Source organism: Mytilus californianus, unplaced genomic scaffold (genome assembly GCF_021869535.1).
Source record: "Mytilus californianus isolate M0D057914Y unplaced genomic scaffold, xbMytCali1.0.p SCAF_2, whole genome shotgun sequence".
Lineage (NCBI taxonomy): Eukaryota > Metazoa > Mollusca > Bivalvia > Mytilida > Mytilidae > Mytilus > Mytilus californianus.
Window position 1 is genome coordinate 49,849,498 of NW_026262668.1, and position 23,705 is coordinate 49,873,202.

The following is a 23,705-nucleotide window of genomic DNA, read 5'->3' on the forward strand; positions in this document are numbered from 1 at the left end:
TAGGACCGGTCCCAAATGTGTTATAAATGGCCCCTAAAATTACAAAAAATAATTTTTTTGTACAAAACTTTTATTATTATGTTGATTCCCATGATAAATAAATATGATAATGTAGCTGGACAATGACATGGAAAACATGTTATTTGTAATGTCAGCATGACCTCATAAGCATGTGCTTGTCGTAGAATTTGACCACACCCAACAATTGTACATTTATATAAAGTGATATAAACATTTCAATGTTTTCAGTGGTTTTAATAAGAATAAAAATGTATCTTTTGTTGTACTAATTAAATATGAAATTGATTCTCTCTTCTAAAATAGATTTCAACGTTTTAATTTTTCATGTAACATAGGCACTGCTTGACTGGTGTCAATGAATGAGATAATACTGAACATGTATACAATGTACGCAGTTACGTAAAGATAAGAAATATATTAACTTCATGATAAATATTAAGGCTTAGCAAGACAATACAAGAAAAAGTTATTATTGAAGCTAGAATTATAAATTTTACAATATGAGATAATCAGAATCGAGATCTCATATGACAAGCTCATATAGCAATACACTTCTTAATGTATTAACGTTCTGCAATGATATACATTTATGTTTCGTTTCCAGAGATTAAGTTTTCGATAAGAATGCACTTGATGATAACACTGACAGATACCTTTACTAAAGTTCAATGTCATATGAATACAAAAGCGTTTTTATACCAAATTAAGATACATTAACACGATACTAATAAATGGATATCAACACTTTCTTTTCTTGAAAACAAGTGAATAATTATATTGTAATGTTAAAGTGTCTGTTAATATATAAATTGAAAAAGTAAAATAACAAAAATACCGAACTCCAAGGAAAATTCAAATCGGAAAGTCCCTTATAAAATGGCAAAATCAAAAGCTAGAACAAATCAAACGAACGGAAAACAACTGTCATATACCTGACCTGGTACAGGCATTTCCTTATGCAGAAAATGGTGGATTAAACCTGGTTTTATAGCTAGCTAAACCTCTCACTTGTATGACAGTCGCATTAAATTCCATTATATTGACAACAATGTATGAACAAACCAAACAGACTGAATATTAGGTAAAAATGTCAAAAATAGGGGAACAGCAGTCAACATTGAGTTATAATCTTAATCACTATAAAACAAACAAATATGTCAACAACAAAAACAAATGGCATATAGACATAGCACATAAGCTAAATGAAATACAAGAATACAAAAAATGACCACAGAACAACACATTGGCGGGATGCATAAGTACAGAGCCACGCCAAAAGGATATTACCAAAAATGGACTAAACAGTAAAGGCTAATAATTTACAAAGACAAATAAAAGAACAGTTTAATACGTAATCAAAATGATAGACAACGTCAGTACCAAGAATCTATACTTCAAGACCATCATGTATTATTTGTGAAGTTGAAACGGAATATTTATCAACAAGGTCTTGGTATCTTCCGATTAACTTTTTTAGAAAAAGGACAAGACGTTCTTTGACATAACCCTGGTTCATCAACTTTCTGCTCAGACACTGGTGACGTTTTATAAAGTCTGGATAGCAGCTGCAAGCTCTTGAATACCGAATGAGTTGGGAAATGTATATCCCATACGCAGGTGAAGTTAGCAGGTGAAGTTAGCAGGTGAAGTTAGTTTAATGCTACAAAGGTGGGGGGAAACTGATAATTTCAAAATCAAAATCGTCTTGTATGTCATAGATTCTGGTACTGCGATGACCGCTTATGTCAAATTAGAGGTATAAGTCTAAAAATGAGGCGGAGGAAGCCGTGTCTGTTATTTCTTTTATTTCTAGTTCTGGAGGATATATTAATGGAACCTAATCAAAAAAGTTTGGATTGTTAATGGAAAAAACATCATCAATATATCTGAATGTGAAATTAAATGATATGGCTTCTTTGATCTTCTTCTTCTTAACAAGTCTCTGAACTCAGACTCATATGAAAATACGAAAAGGTCTGCAAGGAGGGGCGCACAGTTCGTTCCCATAGGAATGCCGACAATTTGTTGAAAAGGTCTACCTCAAAATTCCACAAATATGTTGTCAATAAGAAACTCCAGCATACTGATCACTTATTCCTCTGTGTAGCATGTTTTACCTTTTTGTTCACTATTTACAAATTATGCCGTATGGTATCCCAAAGTAATAAATTTATAGCGTATACTACCATTTTTATATTGAAAAGCATTGTGGATTATACAACTTGACATCTTTAGCAATGGAAAGTACTTTTTATTCACACTTAAAGGGAGAAAATTATACTGAAACAAGTCAAAGGAATAAGTTTTGCAAGGGTCCTTCATGGCCGCAAACTAAAAAATACATTTACCCACAGTTATATATCAAACAATGTCTGCATTTAATCCCTATATATTCTTTGAAGTCAATTGATTCAAGAAAAAAGGTGATGAATATAAGTTCATGTAAGAAATGGAAATATAACAATTTGTGTCGAGCTTTTCTCATAAAGCGTTTATTTTTACAACAAAAATAGGCCAAAATAGGGATTTTGGTGAACGTTGACAAAGTCGTCTTGATATTTTCCAGGCTTAAGCCTATGAAACATAGACAGCAGGGTTCGACAGATTGAATATTCACGTCAGATAGGTAGACTATTGTCTTATATAAATAACGACCGTAATCGTAAAAAAAAATTTTTTGTCGACGCATGCGATCGCATAATCGATATGATCAGGAGATTTTTAATTTCATGTTTCTCACACATCTAGAAGTTGTTAAAACGATGTAAGATTGGATATGCTATTTCATTAGAAAAAGCAGAAACATGCTTCCGGTCCTAAAAACAATTGAAATTGAAATTGACCGCTTTTCATTGAATTTCGTGAAAAAAATCTAAATTTATGCTAAAGTGTGACACCCAAATAAGAACGCTTATACTTACAATTTCTGATTTAAGAGTATCAGACAACATGTTTAGTTCTAAAATAACTAAAAGTCAAAGCTATAGCATTCAAAGATGTTCATTCATATAGCATCTATATTTGTGTTCTATCCTCTTTTTCAGGGTACAATCTAAGTTTTCCGACAATAATGGTTGAGCCATGACCTTTGAAGAATCAACTAAATTGTTTAATTTTTATTTAGTTGTTCTTCTCCTTAAAATGCCTGAAATGTTTACCACTTGATTTAAAGCAAACTCTAATCAATAAGATCAGGAGATTTTAAATTATGTGTTTCTCACACATCTAGCAGTCGTGAAAACGATGTAAGATTGAATGTGCTATTTCATTAGAAAAAGCAGAAACAACTGCACCACCGCCAATTTTTTTATTTTTGAGTAAAGTTATTAAAATAGACAATCGTATTTCTAATTGAATGCTCCTGTTTATTTTTTGTTTTAAGTATTCCACTAAATTATAATAAAATGGGCCTCGAAAACAATTTTTTGGTAAATGTTAAGTATATAATGCATATATTACATAGAAGGTGGACATATTGCCTTCTCAACAAATTAAATGTTCTGTTGACCACAGTATCACGGTAAAGGAAACTACAAAATACAATTTACCCACAGTTATTTAATGGCTATATATTCTTTGAATTCAAATACCATGTACATATATTAAAGAAAGAAAATTTCTTTGCGTGAACCGCCTATATATTGGTGAATTTTTGGAAGCTTCTATGGGCCATTCAGATATCCTCGGAAACAAGATTCTCGGAACGTCTCGAAACTTTTCGATCTTTTAAACAGGCAGTTATATATATTTTTGAAACGGTCCCTCTATGGATAGGCTACCACGTGACATTGTGTTCAACTGAAAGTGAAAACGTAAAGACTAGATTGCAGTAAGAAAATCACCTATATATTCCAACCTATTTGCCTTTTGACAGAACATATGCATTTGATGTGAATGTTTGTTAAATTCAAGTATAACGATAATGCAATTGTTTAATTTATGTTTTGATACGGCCCCTGTATGGGTTGTGTATGTAGTAGTTGATACAACGTACCATTGTGCATAGTGACAATAATCTTGGAATAGTATACTGACAATAAACTGATTATTTCTGAACGTTTACCACGTGATATTTTGTAATTCCATCATAGCCTGAGCACTTGTCGGAAAGCATGACGAAAATTAACAAAACGATATTTCTGTTAAACATGTTTATCTTAGGTCGGAAATGCAGCGGTCGGAAAACAGAAAGATAATTAAACAAAACGATATTCTGTCCAAAAAGTTTAATTCATTAATAGATACTCACAGACCAAGGGAATATTCATTAGAATTATCAAACTTAAACTGAAACTAAATTTATCATTTATATAATATAATTAATAGTGTTATTTTATATGTTCCATGGAATACATTTATGAAAATTATATCCAACATATGAGCAACAGTTATCAGGGATGCACACCAATAGATTTGTTTCTAAAATTTAAATTGTAGTGAATGAAAAAAAAATAGTTGCATGGTTTCAATTCACAAGGATTTTAAATCCTTGCATCTCACAAAAAACGTAATTAATATTTTACAATAATTATTTAATTACTACGTTTATTATTTTATACCGTTTACGTATGGTTTTGTAAGTCTATGCTTAATTATTGTATAGAAATGAAATAGAAAGTTAGAATTGAAGAAGATTGATTTGATAGAAAATGTCCATTAGTAAATACTTGACGTTTGCGTTTGTTGATAGTATATTTTAATTTCCGGAAAAGACTTATTAACAGCTATGAATGTATATTAATTAAATCTCTATTCTTTTTGTGTTTTAATTGTTCAACCTTTAAATAGAATCTAAATCTTTGCAGTATGGTGCGGTTTTGAAAATTGTATTCAATCTGTTGACCATCTTCCCTACAGAAGTTTTGCTTCATTTACCATTTATTACACCCTGTTCACACGACACAACAAATTTGGATTTGCAATCCGATTTGACAACAATATCGGTTTGCGTTCACACAAATTCCGGATTAAATGGCAAGGAATCCGGAATCAAACGACTTGATGAAGGCAGTTTGACATCCGAATTCAGCTAACATTAGATTTGAGTCTAGAATAAATATACGTGATGACGTAAAAGCATATTCTTATCCAGAATATCAGTTCGTTTGCTTTCCATTCACTATTTCTTGCGCAAGAAAACCACGTGCATACGTACACAATAATTTCACTAGCGGAATGTGAATTTTCGCATTTCTTATCTAAAAGTAAGAGCTTGACATGTGACTTTGAAGCATGGTCATCATTAAGGTGCTCTAGTTATTTCTCTTTTCCTTTTTTTTTTTTTTTGAGTGACTGTCCTATTATAAACTTTGAAATTTTCGAAAATACTTAGGATTTTCTACCCGAAGAATAGATTACCTTAGCTATATTTGGCAAAAACTTTTCGGAATTGGGGGTCTAGCCTCAGTGCTCTTCAAATTTGTACTATATTTGGCTTTTTTCACTTTTTTTTTCGAGCGTTACGATGAGTCTTATGCAGTCGAAACGCGCGTCAGGCGTGCAAAACTTCAATCCTGATCACGTGTCTATGATGAGTTTATTGACTTTTACCAAACATAAACTTTTTACAAATTGGTTCTTTTGAAAGCATGTTCATAGCAGTTATTCATAAAACTTCTGAAACAAGATATTATTCAAAACTAGGTGTTTGCCGTCGAATATTTGAATTGATTTACGTAACTTCATGAAATCTTTAATTTTGAAATGTTTTATGAGACCAAAATAATTGTCATCACATAAGAGTTCCAAATGAAGCTGGTGTGTTACTCTCAAGAACAAAACACGAAACCTTCATATAAGTTGCATGTCACAGAGTTACACTTCACATGGCAATTGGACTTTCAATTTCTCTATACCACACCTACCATGAGTACAAACAGCTTCAATAATGAGTACAAGAATAATTCAAAAAAGCACCAGGAAACAAAATATGAAGATATGAAAGATAAAATAAACGCATCCAACAAACTGAGAACTGGACTTTATATTTTGATTGGTTTGTGCAATTTGCTTTAGACATCCGGTTTGCTGAAACTGAGAATTGCAATAGGATTAGGACTTTATATATTAAACACGTAGAAAAATAAATGATGTATACACCCAAGTTAAAGATAAATTAGTCAAGCCTTAAAAGGTAAATTCAAATGGTAGCTGTATGCACTTTTCTATTTACAACTAAAATCCCAACAGTGCTTTTAATCATTGACTTGTGCAAGAATCTTCACACAATTACATATTTTCAATAAAGGGGTTTTAACATCATCATTGCCTTATTCTATTCACATTCAATTATTTCAAATCAAAAGCAAAAATTAAAATTCACAAACAAGTTTTTGGTGACCAGTCAGCGGTCTCTGGTTCACGTGTTGCTTTTCTTTTTTAAAGAAAGCAATTTGTTGTTAAATATTTATTGTTTTGTTTAAATATCGGTTAACATGGCGAAGTTAAACGGCGTTTTACTAAACATTTACAAAGATAAATCAAAACGTTTATGAATAAACAGAGAGGTTAAATACAAATAATTACATGATTATGTTTCATTAGAATTTTGATTGGCTCACAACAATCGCGTGGCACTCCAATATCATATTTTGTTTTCGTATAGAATACCACAATTATGACTACACGTGCTTTTCTTGACAATGTTAAAATAATGCATTGAAAAACAAACGAAAAGCTTGATATAAATCTTCATTTTATCGTTGTAGCATAAAAATATAATTGCTCCTTTTTAAATTGTTTAGGGTTGTAAAAGAGTTGATTGTGTGCACATCTTTAAAATGAAGCGCACAAAATGTGCTTTTTTCAAAGCAGTTACACCCCCATAAATTATAAAAAGAAGCATGCAATTCATAAACTAAAGTACATATCATGCTACATGTCAGATAAGTCCCACAATACAAAATATTATTATATACGTAAAAGATATACAATATGACAAGTGGAATATCCAGGTTTAAAAAAAAAAGGGTTAGAAAATTTAAGAAGTATTGAAACAAACGATAAAGTGTCTTTGTATTAAGTATAGTTGCTTCTCTTTTAAAATTCATCCCTGATGACGAATAAAACGTCGCTATAATAGTTCATGGCGAATTCTCTCTTTCTCTCTCTTTTAAATTTGACAGTAAAATTGAATTAAATTGTAAATGTACAATTATTTATGAACAAATAAGGATGTGGAGTATACGCGTATATAATGATACTGCAACATAACGAAATAAATAACCAAAATGCATCCGTCAATCATAGAAAGGTGGCTAATAGTATACACTTATCATACATAATCACACGAAATTAAAAGAAATCCTGATACACCACCTGACAAACAAATATATACATATTGTACATGCACATGGTGTATGGAAAAGCATTTATTTTGTCCTTGTGTTATTTGTAGACATTAAGTTTACAGTAATTAAAAGCAGGATCCTAGTGTCAAAATGTCAGTGCATATAATTGCCTGTAACTAAAATTATACCGTACTTTTTTTCTGTCTTTGAAGAAATAACATCAAAAATGTGGTGCACACTGAATAACCCGCGTAGCGGATTATTTTAAAAGTGTGCACCACATTTTTTAGGTTATTTCGAATAGACAGAAACAATTTTACAATCATTCTTTATAATTTACTTCTTTTTAAGGAGTACATATTGAAAAATAGGTTGATGACGTCACGGTCACATGATAAAATTATGTTTATGTCTATGAGCAAATAGACAAAAACAGCCAATCAGAAGACGTGTTTCATCCAAATTAAAATTATATTAAAATAATCACAAGAGTAGACGACAGACCCAAACCATACATTTGTTATGTTTAACAGAAAATTAGACTTGTCGTATGGATTTTGCTTTTTTTTCAAATATAACATTTATTCCTGCTATTTCATTTAATAGATTAAAAGCCGACCAAGAAAATGACGACGACAGACACAAACATTTAGCAGTTATCTTAGTGTTTTTTTACCATGGTAAAAACGACTTTTTGTCCAATGAAAAAGTTCGTGAAATATAATAGCATAACTATTTGACCGTGTTAAGGATAATTTACCTTTTGTAGCTTCAAAGATAAACATATGGAAATTTTATGAAATAAATCCGCATCCCTTGTATTTGACAATTCGTGGATTAATAGATATGGATTACAATGATTTTTCTTAAACAAGTATATATTAAATAAAGATATTGGTTAAAACAACTATAAAAATAGACTTCTTTAAAAACCATCTATGGTGCGCTCGACTTTAGTTACTCGGCACGCGGTGTTTTGGATTGTAAAGGTTGTTTAGGACTTTTTGTAGACAATAAACGCTACCACGTCATAGACAAACAAGTAATTAATCTATGTTTACAATTTTATAAAGAAAATCTCTGTAATAAAACATGTGGGTTTTCTGCAAAATTCTTGGCTTTATTTGTCACCAAATCTACATTTTCTATTGAGTGCTATGAAATATTTAACAGTATTGCTCTGAACAACGTTTCTTCTTGGTATATGTACTAAATGGCTACAGAAGGGGTCATAAACATTAACAGTTTTGAAACTTTTGACAGGGAAAAAAGTCTGTAAAATGATTATGGAATGGAATAGAACAACCATTTCATTTTTTTTTTATATTGAATTGAAATATACACAGATCAAAAAAAATTTGTCTGCTAATTATTGAAGTCACCATGACAACAATATAACAAACACAGAAGACGGATTATCGAAATTGCCCTGGGTAATATTATGTGTGAACGAACAAATCTGAATATCATGCACTTCTCATTACTTTTATCTTAAAGGGTGCATTTCTGAAATGACTGAAAGTCAATGCTTCAACACTCAAAGAAGTTCATTCACATATCATCCCTATTTCAGTTTAATCTTTTTTTCCGAGGGGGAAGGGGGGGCAATCTAAATTTTCCGATGATAATCCTGGATTAGTCATGCACTTTGCAGAAACAACCAAATTGTTTGATTTGTTAAAATTTTGTTCTCTGTCCGAAATTTTTGCCCCTTGACACTTGACCTAAAAGAAATGGTAATCGATAATTTTCTGATTTTAGAGTATATGTTTTTGTTTCATCTACAAGTCGTAATGTCTTAAAATTATTTACTTGCAAATAGCTTTTAGTGTATAGTAATATATATTATACTTTTTCATTGATATGATGAATATTCATAGGAGTTTTTTTTTAATCATTGTATTCGATTGGTCATTATGGTTTGGCAGTCAAGTTTAGTTTTTTCGTTTGTTTAGAACCGGAAGATTTGCACGGGACGATGAACAAAAATGGTCGTTTGAATTGTTTGTCTCGATTTATATTTACCTGTTTACCTTATACAGTATTCTACTCATGTTTTGGACACGACGATATAACAAGACTGATGTAAGTTCACTTCTTTATAACATAATTAGTATTTTTACATGTTATAACACATATAAAGTGAGGATATATTTGCTGACCACAATATCACGATAAAGGAAACTGCTGAACAAAATACAATTAACCCTACTGAAACCTTTATGGTAAATACAGTAATTTATCAAACAAAGTCCGCATTCCATCGCTTAATATTCTTTAAATTCATATAACATGTGGTGTAATAATGATAAATCAGACTTTTTTTTAAATGTTTTATTTTTAATGTCGGTTGATAAGGTGAACATTTACAATGACCTATCAAAATGTTTGGACAACCTTGAGAAAACTATAGTAGAAAAATATATGAATATTACTCTGCTGAGCCGGAAATTTTAAGGATTTTACAGGTAAAATCAGTTTCAAAAACACTGTAAGTACATATTTAAAATATAATGAGCTTTTTACTTTTAAGTACATGTAACTGTCAGCATATATTTCACTATGAGTATAATCAAGTATTTTTGATGTTTTTTTTGCTTTTCCTACAGAAGTATCAATATCTGTGTTTCTTGCGGGCTTGCTTGATATTCCTACTTAGTCAGTATCAAAAACAAAAATGCCATTTTTTTTTATATATGTATACAATAGATAAAGGCAACAGTAGTATACCGCTGTTCAAAAGTCATAAACCGATTGAGAGAAAACAAATCCGGGTTACAAACTAAAACCGAGGGAAACACATCAAATATAAGAGGAAAACAACGGAACAACAGAAACACTGAATGAAACAAAAACAAACGACAATGCATAAAATGGAGAATGGAAGCCGTCTTGACCTTGTTGTAGGGTACGAATGATTCGTTCATTGTTGAAGACTCTATATCAACTGTCAAGATGAAGAACAGGAATAAAAGCCCTGTTCATTGATAATTTTCCATGTTTTCTATGTATTGTGTGCGAGTTTGTCCCATGTGCATTTACTCCATATCCTTTCATTTTCTAATAGAAACATACATAGAAACGAACTATTTGATAACAACTGCCATATACCTGACTTGGTACTGACATTTTGAGAAAAAATGGTGGGTTTAATCTGGTTTTATGGCTAGCCAAATCTCCCGCTTATACGGCGATGTTAAAAACTATTCTTAAAATCACACCACTACGTGACAGAAATACAGCACAAACAAACACAAGAACACTCAGCACAGATAAACGCACAAATAAATAATATAATAGTCGTTACAACATGTAAAACCCAGAATAACAACGAACATCTTATTATGATCTTATCCATTAACGACAGCACATGACATCACACACAGTGATGTATTACAATAGAATATAGAATATCTTTTTTGTTTGCCATGTGTATCATTCAAGATCATTTATAAAAGGGTCAAACAGGAGAATGATCAACAGGTTACGTAAACTTAATAGGTAAAGTGTTTATTGCTAAACAAGATATCATTCTTTCTCAAACAAATGGCATTTTGTAACGAAGCTATACTTTTTCGTTGAGTTTTTTTGTTTTACTTCTATTATAACTCATATGATCGGCTGTATAATTTCTTTATTATAAATATGAATAAACGGAGATGTGAGTTATACGTGAGACAGGCACCCAATGACACCAATGCCCAAAAGGCATTATAGGTCAGCAGGAAACATATTTTAACACCCAGAAGCTTAATACTTATACATTAATATTGATTAATCGTTAACTGAAAAAAATGTTCTCTTTAAAACATGAATGATCATAGAGAACTAAATATATTGGAGGGTGAATTTACAACGGTCTTTATAAACATACTGTGTTTGATGAAGGTGTTAGGGAAGACTAACACACGAGGGAAAACATTCCACCAGGGTGATAATTTTTTTCATCGAGTATGATAATCACCTTAACAGCTTCACCCAAGGGCAGTATGTTTTTTATTATACTGGATGCCTTATGATTCAAGTGTGCACTATGTTATTAGAAGGACAATTGTAAAAGTAAAAAAATAAAGTCATTATTTAAGATAGTTTACTAATAACAACGACACAACGACAGAAATAATATATATATAGAAATCAGAATCAATGAAACTCGGCTGGAGCGGGTGTTAATTGTTTCGGATCGACAAACTTCGGACTCAGCTGGTGTTAATTCTTTGCATTTACACCCGTTACTAATAATATCACACATTGCTATGGGTGGGCGGGGCTTAGGAAAGGCTAGTAAAAATTAACAAATGTCGCGTGACCAATGAAATGAATGGATGATATAAGAAATTTGCATTAAAGTATAATGAGAATAATAGTTCATTTTCAATTAGTGTTAATAAGGTTAATACTTTTTTACAGATATTTGTCCCTGACTCCTGGTATAAATCAAGAACATGAAGTATTTCTTCGTTGCATTTATACTTTCACTCTGCGTTGCAGGTAAAAGATTTAGATATCAAATAGTTTGCTGTACATATATATATATTATCAAATCTACATGCGTGTGTTATGTTGCCGCAAATTTAATCAATTAAAATCATATAAAGCTTTTATTTTAAAGTTTAATATGGTTTTTTTATACTTAAATGGCTAAGTTAACTATAAAACATTATACGGTAACTTTCTTGTAAAAACAAAATCCTTCATATTATCAAAATCTTTATAAATGTACTGTTATTGAATTATTGTCTTACCGTACGCTAGTTCGCCGATATTGTCCCGTATGCATGAGCAGAGACCTTGATTACACGACCTCTCGTTAGAACTTCAGTCACCGCATAGTGCAATGGCAAGGGGAAACCGTGATGAAAGAATGTAAACAAACGTGCGCTGGAAGTTAAGTGGTAATAATATATTCTTAAAGTGGCATTTGCTGTGATTTTCTTGTTCACCAATTTGAGGAAAAGTTTCATATTTGATTTAAAACATAACAAATATCCATATTATAAAAAAGTATCTGATAATATGTTCCGGTTTTTAGTGTGTATTTTAGCCTGTAAGCCATCTATTTAACCACCGAGGTGACCCCCGAAGACTGTCGACGGTCATATAACCCGATATAAACATAATTATAGATGTAAATAGATAGCAAACACGTGAAATATGTTAATTATCGTTTTTATCTGTATAAGAATGAGTTTTTGTGGATAGAATCAGCTAAATAAATTGTTTACCTTTGTTTCACTTTCAACGTTGACATTCATTTCCTTTAAATAGCTGAACATGCCTAGTTTATGCATATCTTATTTCTAGCTAGGGGGTTTGATTGAAGGTCACATGAATACGGATGCAATGGAGTCAAATTATTTACTTGAAAGTAAATAATTCATCAGACATGTTTCTTAGCTTATTTTAACAAAATTGAACCAAACTGGGTGCTAAAAATGAAAATCATTTCACCATTTCACTTATGACTAAGTTTAGTATATATGCATGCATTAGTTCAATAATTGCGATAATATCTATATCACAAGAACTTTTTTCATATGACTTTGACGGTAGTGAGAATTACAGAACAACAACATGCAAACTAATTGAGAAACATGAAGTTAACTAATTAATGATTCATTTTTATCATGATTATTGTTATTAACTTATTTCAAAGTAATACATTAAAAGAAGAAGATGTGGTATGATTGTCAATATGACGACTCTTCACCAGAGACTAAATGACATGGAAGATAACTATAGGTCACTTAAACAATGAACAAGATCCATACCGCATAGTAAACTACAAAATGCTTCGAAATGGCATATGTTTAACAATTCAACCGAGAAAACTAACGGCCTGATGTATGTACAAAACATTATATACCTTCATTCATAATATTATCGAAACTCTTTGTGCTTCCTGTGAAGCACGAGGTCTTCACATCATTCAGTATCTTTAAACATTTAACGAACAAAAATAAAGGTTTAAAAATGCAACTTCGATAGATTATGATATATTATCTAAACATTGTAAAATGAGGAACATTCTATACCGATACAAAATTGTCCATTAAATAAGATAAACACTGAGTATTATTCCTCAGATAATTTTTCTCATGCTGTGACAGAAACAAATTTAACGAACATTAGCCATACATACATTTATCTTTTCTTTAAACATACAATTATAATCAATAAATCTAGTTAATATATTTAAATAAAATAACATTTTTAAAACTTACCTACATAAAATCGTTTTCAAAATACTCTGGATTCATTTATTTCTATGGTACCAATTTTCGTGGATTCAGGAAAACTTGTATTTACCTGAATATGAGATTTCGTGGTTCTGACAAAGTCTGCATACAAGAATATTAAAAATTTGTTTTTTTATTGAACATTACATTTCGACGGGTTTCGCATGTAGAGCAGGATCTACTTACCCTTCCGGAGCACCTGAGATTACGCCTAGTTTTTAGTGGGGTTTTTGTTGCTCAGTCTTTAGTTTTCTATGTTGTGTTTAGTGTAGTATTTGTTTTGTTGTTATTTTTCGTTATTAACCATGGCGTTGTAAGTTTATTTTCGACTAATGAGTTTCAATGTCCCTTTGGCATCTTTCACCTCTACCAACGAATTCCGCGAAAATTGGTATCCAGAAATAAAAATGAATTCACAGTAAATAATTATCTTTCCAATAATTTATAAAATTGCTTATCAGTCATATATATATGCACTAGAAATAAGACTAAGATTAGTTTCATAATTCAACTTTTTGAATGCTACGATAAATTACAACTCTTAAAACGAATGTTTACGTTTATATTAAGTAGTGCACAAATCTTGTATTAGCCATAATCCCCCTTGTTTTGTTTCTAACACCACGGATATCACGAAGTTGTGAGACGTATAAATACGCAGCCACGTCTGATCGGAATGTAGACGTTAATTGCGATGACTAGCGCAGAAAAAGTGCCACGCTATTGAACCCTTGTAATAGCTATTCGAGGGGTCTATGGGTGGCCTGTTGTAAATAATGTTTCTGATCTATCAAACACCGTTAGTTTTCAGTGGTTGTCCGAATTCAAGTACTTCATCCCTGACGACTCACTTAAAATAACCTACCTATTGCATTCATTGCATTCTGAACATGCATAAATATTTGGATCTGGTCGCTAAACAAACAGCAAACTATCAAACAATGATCTAGCAATGCAAATTCTCACTAGCCTGTTATGAGCATCAAGACGGTACCACCAGTTCAGTTGAGCAGGAACAAATTTCTCTTCCGTGTCATCTGAATTCGAATTGATTTGGTTCGTATTTCTCAATATAAAGGTGTTTTTTTAATGTAGATTTTTTTTTTTATATAATTTTGTCTTACTTTCGTACGGTCATTGTGGTGTCTTGTCCATCTTTAACCGAGGGGGACTTCATTACACTTTTTGATTCTCTATGTTTCTTTCGCAATAAGAAAATGTCTAGATCGCTGTCAGATCATAAAGAAGTTTTGTTGTCACAATGTATACATTATTGGAAAAATGTTCTGTGCCAAATTGTAATGCTAGTTATACTTATTCAGAATATGAAACTGTGCAGCTGCACATAATATTTTGCCCAATAAAAAACTAATGAATAAAAAATTTTCTCCCTCGACCAAAGTGCATGAATTTTTACTTCCGGGTTTGAAAAATCCAGAAAAAAACATATTTTTATACCCGAGTTTACCCGTAGAGTAACAATTCAATGAATTTTTATTAAAAATGGTCACGTAATACGTTGGTTATTGAACAAAGTTAGCCTTATATACCGTGTATATCAACAAATTAAGAATAACATTTTCAGGATTGCATGCCAAAAAGCAGCATCTGACCATAAGGCAGCACATGGCCAGCTTGAATATCGACCAGTTTTGTCCTCATGCACAAAAAGAATGTGATTGGTGGTGTCGGTACTTTAAATATGAGAAAGGAGTGTGTGAAAAAACACGGAACATTGAGTGTTGGTGTTATTTGAATGAACCGTAAGTGATGAAAACGTAGCTATATCTGCCTGTGTATGATCTACTTGCCACAGAAGGGTGAGTAATAACTAAAGGATATGAATTATTACATGTATATGCAATTAGTACCTTACGAATATGGGGAGGAAAAAGGAGACAATCGAAAATCATAATTGTAGGAAAACAGATATCACCCAAAAAAAATTTAAGGACAAAATAATAGTCCACAAAACGATACACAGTAAACAAACGATTGAGCAATATCAACCCACAAACAACCGTAGGATGAACTCGGGTGCTCCGGGAGGGTTAGTAAGTGCCTGTTCTCCTTGTAGCACCATCCGTTCTACTCACAGAAAGTAATTAATCGTTGATAAGTCGCATTCTATAATGTTACCATCAAGAAAAGTAGAACGGGAATGTGCCTACGACTAATAAACATAACTGCGGTCAACCAATTCATGATTACATCCGTTGAATTTCGAAGGGGTTGCGTCAGCTTAACTTTCAGGCACTCTTGATTCAATAGCTTCCATCTAACAAAAATCTTCTCTTTTCAGGTGATAATTAAAAAAAAAAGCTAATAGACAATATCAGTTTTAAGATTTGTTGCGCCATACCCTCAATATCATACAGTAGTTAGGTGATATATATTACATATGCAGATGTTGTTGGAAAGTTGCTATAGGAAATAGAAGTTTAACAATGAGGCATGTGAAATCATATCATTGCCGTAAAATTAAGTTCTAAATCAAGCATCCCTGTCAATCTATAGATGTAATTCATGTATACAACAGTCTAAACTGTATCTATGGTATGTGTTATTTGAATTTCAGCTGGACAGATGCGATCAATGTTGTCACCAAACTTTGATGTATTCAGTATAGGGACACAATTTATATAAGGAAACAAGAAGTTAAAGGATAACGCTTGTTTCGTTTCATTCTTTAAAAAATATATATTCATATATGGAGTTTGTCTCATAAAGGAACAAGTCGGTAAGGAGAGGAGCACAGTTGGATCCCATTCAAAGGCCGATTGTCTGTTGAGATAAACGTCTCCAAACGTTTTAAAAAAAATGCAATTAAAAAAATTCTGTTCCTTGATGATGTCAGTTTCCATTTTGTTTGAAATCGAAATTTATCTTCAAAGAATGATTTGAGTCGCATTGGCCATTTTATGATTCAAAATTTAATTTATTATTTCAATTTGTTCTTATGTTCAGAATAAAGACTAAATGTTACCATGGTTACAGTAAGGCCTTCAACATGAAGAGTTAGATTAATCATACCGATATATGCTATCCCATATTTCGTACCTTTCTGTTATTCCACGATAATAAAGAAAAAGAAAAATTATGAAACAAGAATAAATTCTATTGAAAAACTATTAAAACATCTAATGTCTGCTTGTACATCTTGCAAACATCACTCTTTTTGCACCTAAACAAAGTTGATATGAATAAAATATTTTGTTGGATAAACGTCATATGTGACATCAACCCGACGACACAAAACTGCTTAATTATTGAGAGATCAACATAACTCAGTTTGCAAAACACTTATCAGTAGATCCTTGATTTGTGTCTTATTACTAGTATTTCGAGTTTAATGTTGATCCTTATAAAACATATGCTATTGTACTAGCATATGGAAAAAATGCTGACGAATTCATTCAATGTTTTATTAACAAAAGCAAATGTTGTAACGTGCTCTTTTATGAAAATATTACCTCTTAAAAAGTGCAAAGCCGAATGTATTATTAACTTTGATTGAACAATTAAACTGAAAAATATAGTAAGAAGAGTTTTTAGACATTAAAATACATAAAAGGCAGCGCACACAATACGCTTCTAGAAGAGTAACCCTTTGACACCTACCGCAAACTCTTACATGTACAGAAGTTGTAAATATTCAAAAAGTATGATTAGGCAAAAAGATTAAACAGAATAAGATGCAATTCTTGAAATATTTATAATACATTTTAAGTATTACAGTACTGTACAAAAATCCATTGTTTGTAACAATAAATATATATGTGGGTTATATAATTATGACATGTCGTTCAGTTGTTGTTTTGATCATTTAAACTATTTCTATTATTGGAATGTTATATATTTTCAGAAAGCTTAGGAAAGTCGTAAAAATCAAAGATGGGAAACCCTCGGTTTCTCTGGAAGAGTAAGTAGGTTACTGCTCCCCAGTTTGTACCATCCGTTTTGCTCACGGAAAGTTATTAAATGTTGAATAGTTGTATTCGATATTTGATAATTTTACAATCGAAAAAAGTAGAGCGGGAATGTACCTACGACAAATGGGGCATATCTGCAGTCAACTAATTCATGATTACATCCGTGGAATTTTCGAAGGGATTGCGTCAGCTTATCTTTAAGGCACTCTTGATTCAATAGCTTCCTTTTAAACAGAGATTTTCTCTTTTCAAATAATATTTAAAAAACATCTCATAAATAATACCAGCCTTAATTTTTGTTACGCTTGACGCAATAGCACTCAGTAACTGGGTGATATATATTTTACATATGCAGATGTTGTTGGAAAGTTGCTATAGGAAATAGAAGTTTAACAGTGAGGCATGTGAAATCATATCATTGTCGTAAAATTAAGTTCTAAATCAAACATCCCTGTCAATCTATAGATGCAATTTATGTATACAACAGTTTAAACTGTATCTATGGTATGTGTTATTTGAATTTCAGGTGGATAGATGCGATCAATATTGTCACCAAACTTTGATTTATTCAGTTCAGGGACATCATTCATATAAGGGAACGAGAGGCTGAAGGAACGCTTGCTTCATTTCATTCTTTTAAAATAAATCATGTTATAAGGGAACGAGAAGTTGAAGGATAATGGTTGCTTTATTTCATTCTTTAAAACATATATTCATATATAAAGGCTGTCTCATACGAATTGAGGAACAAGTCGATAAGGAGAGGAGCACTGTTTGTTCCCATACAAGGTCGGTTGTCCGTTGAAAGACATGTCCTCCAAACGTGGAAAAAATGCAATAAAAAGAATGCAGTTCCTTGATGATGTCAGTTTCAATTTTGTTTTAATCCAAAACTTATATACAAAATTTAACTTAATCTTTCAGTCTGTCTTTAAGTTCAGAATGACAACTAAACGTTACAGTAAGACCTGCAACACGAAGAGTTGGATTTATTTAACTGATATATTATTATCCTAAATCTCGTACCTTTTCGTTATTCCGCGATTATAGTGAAAAAGAAAAATTAATAAATAAGAATGAATTTGATTGAAAATATATTAAACACATCTAATGTCTACTTGTACAATGTTGTAAATCTTGCAAACCTCACCTTTTCGCACCTAAATGTAGATAATATGAATAAAATATTATGTTGGATAAACGTCACATGAGACATCAACCCGACGACATAAAACTCCAAACACATTGAGAGGCAACATAACTCAGTTCGCCAAAAAACTTGTCAGATCCTTCACTTGTGTCTTATTATTTCGAGTTTAAAGTTGATTCTTGATAAATGTTATGCTTTCATACAAGCATATGGAAAAAATGCTAGCGAATTCTTTTAATAGTTTTTTTAAAGGGAGAAAATGTTGTTATGGTTATGTTCTCAATTCTGAATATAATACCTCTCATAACGTGGATGGCAGAGTTTTTTATTTACTTGGATTGAACAATTAAAATGACAAATACAGTAGGAAAAAGTTTTTGACATTAAAGTACTTAAAAAGCAGCACACACACGCATCTAATAGAGTGATCCTTTGACACCTACGGCAAACACTTACATGTACAGAAGTTGTAAATATTCAAAAAGTATCTTTAGGCAAAAAGATTAAACAGAATAAGATGGAATTCTCGAAATATTTATAATATATTTTAAGTATTACAGTACTGTAGAAAAAAAATCCATATTTTGTAACAATAAATATATATGTAGGTTATATAATAATGACATGTAGTTCAGTTCTTGTGTTGATCATTTAAACAATTTCTATCGATGGAATGTTATATATTTTCAGAAAGCCTAGGAAATTCAAGATAGTCAAGAAGAAGTTGCACTCGGTTGGCCCGGAAGGGTAAGTACGTTACTGCTCCCCTTGTTGTACCATCCGTGTTCCCAACGGAAAGTAATTAACCGTTGATTAGTCGCATTCGACAATGTGACAATCTAGACAAGTAGAACAGGAATGTATCTACGACAAATGGAACATATCAGCAGTCAACCAATTAATGATTTCATCCGTTGAAGTTTCAAAGGGATTGGGTCAGCTTAACTTTTAGGCACTCTTGATTCAATAGCTTCCTCGTAAACATAATTTTCTCTTTTCAGGTAATAATCAAAGGAAAAAAACTAATAAATAATAGCAGTCTTTGTTACGCCAGACGCGGAAACGCAAACCCTCAAAATCACACAGTAATTGGGTGATATATATCACATATGCAGATATTGTTTGAAACTTGCTTTAAGAAATGGAAGGTTAACCATTAGGCATGTGAAATCATATCATTGTTGTAAAATTAAGTTCTAAACCAACCCTCCCTGTCAATCTCTGGATGCAATTTAATGTATACAACAGTCTTAACTTATCTGTGGTATCTTTTATTTAAAGTTCAACTGGATAGATGCGATCTATCTAGTCACCAAACTTTGATTTATTCATTTAGAGGACACCATTTATATAATGTAACGAGAAGTTAAAGGATAACGCTTGCTTCATTTCATTCTTTAAAAAAACAATTCATATATGAAAGCTGTCTCATACGAATAAAGGAAAAAGTCGGTAAGGAGAGGAGCACAGTTTGTTCCCATTCAAAGGCTGATTATCCGTTGAGAGACACGTCCTCCAAACTTGTTAAAAAATTAAATGAAAAATGCAGTTCCTTGATGATGTCAGTTTCAATTTTGTTTGAATCCGAAATGTATGTCCAAAGTATGATTTAAGTCGACGTTGGCCATTTTTATGATACAATGTTTAACTTATTCCTTTTATTTGTCTTTAGGTTCAGAATGGAGACTAAACGTTACAGTAAGACCTTCAACACGAAGAGTTTTATTGATGATACTGATATATTGTATCCTAAATTTCGTACGTTTTCGTTATTCCATGGTAATAGTGAAAAAGAAAAATTATGAAAAAAGAATAAGTTTGATTGAAAAACTATTAAAAAACATGTAATGTCTGCTTGTACATCTTGCAAACATTACTTTTTTGCACCTAAATGTAGATAACATGAATATAATATTATGTTTGATAAACGTCACATGAGACATCAACCCGACGACACAAAACTCTAAAAACATTGAGAGGTCAACATAGCTCAGTTTGCAAAAAACTTATCAGTAGATCCTTCACTTGTGTCTTATTATTTTGAGTTTAAAGTTGATTCTTGCAATATTTTATGCTATTATACAAGCATATGGAAAAAATGCTAACGAATTCATATAATAATTTTTTTAAAGAAAGAAAATGTTGTTATTGTTATGTGCTCTATTCTGAAAGTATTACCTCTTAAAAAGTGCATAACAGAGTGTTTTATTTACTTGGAATGAACAATTAAAATGACAAATATAACAAGAAGAAGATTTTGACATTTAAGTACATAAAAGGCAGCGCACACAATACGCATCTAGTAGAGTGATCCTTTGACACCTACAGCAAGGACTTACATGTACAGAAGTTGTAAATATTCAAAAAGTAACTTTAGGCAAAAAGATTAAACACAATAAAATGCAATTCTTGAAATATTTATAATATATTTAATGAACTACAGTACAGTAGCAAAAAAATCCATATTTTGTAACAATAAATATATATGTGGGTTATATAATGATGACATGTCTTTAAGTTCTTGTGTTGATCATTTAAACAATTTTTATCAATGGAATGTTATATATTTTCAGAAGGCCTAGGACATTTAGGAGAGTCTAGAGAATAAAGAATCACAAATGAAAAACTGAATTAAATATCGTAAACACAAGTGTAACATTTCTCACAACCTTTTATTGAAATGATGTTAATACAATGTACAACTAAAATACTAAAGAAAATTTTCTCACATTTTTCAACTCAACAGCATGGAATACAGGCGTGATATACTCACTAATTCGGTTAAATGGGTCTTTATTCTAAAAGTCTAAAAGGTTTTGAATACTATCTGCTCGCTCACAAATGCTGCAGATTTCATTTAAATTTTAAATTGAGACGTAATTTAACATGTCAAGAGTTGTGTTTTTAATTGCTTTGTTTTTCTTGAACGGCAGTATTCAAACAGCATCACTAGCTAGCTGAGCTTGCAACCATAGTAGCGAGTACATTCTGACCCTTTTTTATATAAAGTTCTTTTTTTTTTGTTACATTTAGAAGTCATCCTATTGTTACCTGCACTATGCGTTTTTTTAATGTGTTTTTGTTTTCAATGTTTTGCGTAGATAGGCAAACTAGGGAGGTCCGTGTGTACAACTGGTTAAACACCACCACATTGTGTGCCTATATAGTGTACATGTACTAACTCCAGCTATAAACACCATGTGGTGTTTGTTGTTGTTTGCCTTCGTTTGAACGTCTATTTTCCGAATCACTCGGTTGTCTGGGATTGATTAAATCTGTTGTAATGTCCAATATGTTTGCTGATCATTCTTTTAATGTATTACTACATGTATGTAATAACATATTACGTATTAGAGTTTGATAAACTGTTAGTATTGCATTATTAACATATTGACACGGCCTCCAAACGACGGATTGCCAAATCCTCTTCAAATGTCAACAAAAATCAAAAGAGATTGATTGATCAAATTATTTGGTAAAATATATATAAAACAAGTGTATTCTGACAAAAAAAAAGAGATCAGGATACTCAAGTTGTATTCGTAAATACAAAAACAATGTTAAATAATTGTCTCATTTAAGTGGTGTTATGGACTGTAATTTGTCAAGAATTGCCGTTAGAAATGTATGTATTTTTTTAAAATTGTTTTAGCTAGAAATGAGAATATTGTTGGTTCTCAGTGTTATTTTAGGTACTCACAGTTCTACCCCTATTTTTGACTTTTTTACCTATTATGTCTGTTTGTTTTGTTCACACATTGTTGTCAATATAATGGAATTTTATGCGACTGTCATACATGTGACAGGTTTAGCTAGCTATAAAGCCAGATTTAATCCACCATTTTCTACATAAGGAAATGCCTGTACAAAGTCAGGAATATGACAGTTGTTTTCTATTAGTTTTATGTGTTTGAGCTTTTGATTTTGTCATTTGATAAGGGACTTTCCGTTTTGAATTTTCCTTGGAGTTCGGCTTTTTGTTGTTTTACTTTTTTCTTGCATAATTGAGTTCAATGTTTATTTTTGGTGCCCCTTTTTAATCTATAAAATTCTATTTAATAATTTTACCTTTTACGAGGTTTTCATCAATGGCAGAAGCAGATCTTAGATTTTCCAAAGAAATTTAATAAAAAACAAAGGAGACGGTGTGCATCCCAAAACCGTTCTACCGATGGAGTGAAGTGACCAAAAGGTTTGGACTGTAAAACAACTATGAAGGTAAAGCAGTTCTCTACCTGACAACTGACCTCATCCGCCATCTCACATTAAATCACAAAATATAAAAATGTTTTCCCTGTCAGTGTAGTACATTTTAAAATGATAACATCAACTATGAAAAATATTGGGCAGGTACAACTGACTACACCCAACACAAACAAACGAATCCTCCGGAAAAAAGGAGGATAAACAAAGAAAAACAAAAACGAACACAAAAAAATATTTGTAAAAATATAACATTGCTCTAACATGGCATGGATATGTAAACACTATATGACAAGGGTTCGTTGAAATCATTATAAGGAGAAATAAATCACATTTGTCAACCTTTTGATTGGAGGAGGGACATATATGTCCATATGTTAATTCAAGTAAGCACCTGTTAATTAATGTATATCTTTCAAATAAAACATCGAGGAATTTTCAAAGTAATGTCTTTCTGAAATGGTTACAATGTAACGTCATAATAACGTGAAGTCATATAATGAATGACGTCATATTTGGGCGTACGATGTCAAAGACGTCCAGCTGCAGTATTTTCTGTCACATGAAATATTACCATGTTAAATTTGCGGCAGTGTAGTCCGCTGAAAACTACACAGAAAAATAAAGATGGAATAATACGAACGCACCAGTGATGATGAATTCAGGTTCTCTGGATGGATGAAAAATACAGGCTCCACTAGAGTGACCTGTCGTTTAGCAAATGATAAATAAAATAATATTTCCAACGTATTACGTGTTTGAGGATTGCTGCTCACAAGAAAGCTATTAAACCAAGAATTCCAAGTGGTGAAGTTGAAATCATCCTTTCAAAAATTTTACGAACGCCATCACGAGTTGGTTGACCGTTATG

General features: G+C 31.6%; 1 protein-coding gene across 3 annotated transcripts; it reads left to right on the plus strand.

The window, feature by feature from the left end:
* Positions 1-9,368: 9,368 nt before the first annotated feature.
* LOC127729951 (uncharacterized) lies at positions 9,369-21,615 on the plus strand. Of its 3 annotated transcripts, none has more exons than XM_052237938.1 (7): positions 9,369-9,395; positions 11,721-11,801; positions 15,135-15,312; positions 17,415-17,471; positions 19,322-19,378; positions 20,304-20,389; positions 21,205-21,615. In XM_052237938.1, exons 2-7 carry the CDS (start codon positions 11,756-11,758, stop codon positions 21,237-21,239), a joined length of 459 nt encoding a protein of 152 aa, XP_052093898.1. In that variant the 5' UTR covers positions 9,369-9,395; positions 11,721-11,755; the 3' UTR covers positions 21,240-21,615. The 3 variants fall into 3 exon arrangements, with proteins under 3 accessions (XP_052093898.1, XP_052093895.1, XP_052093897.1); XM_052237935.1 differs by lacking the exon at positions 9,369-9,395 and adding an exon at positions 9,676-9,801; XM_052237937.1 differs by lacking the exon at positions 9,369-9,395 and adding an exon at positions 9,676-9,778.
* The last annotated feature ends 2,090 nt before the right edge of the window (positions 21,616-23,705 follow it).

Coding starts and splice junctions, on each gene's coding strand:
- LOC127729951 (XM_052237938.1), top strand. CDS start 11,756: ATGAAGTATTTCTTCGTTGCATTTATACTTTCACTCTGCGTTGCAG. Junction 17,472..19,321: donor CCCTCGGTTTCTCTGGAAGA/GTAAGTAGGTTA, acceptor ATATATTTTCAG/AAAGCCTAGGAAATTCAAGA. Junction 19,379..20,303: donor CACTCGGTTGGCCCGGAAGG/GTAAGTACGTTA, acceptor ATTTGTCTTTAG/GTTCAGAATGGAGACTAAAC.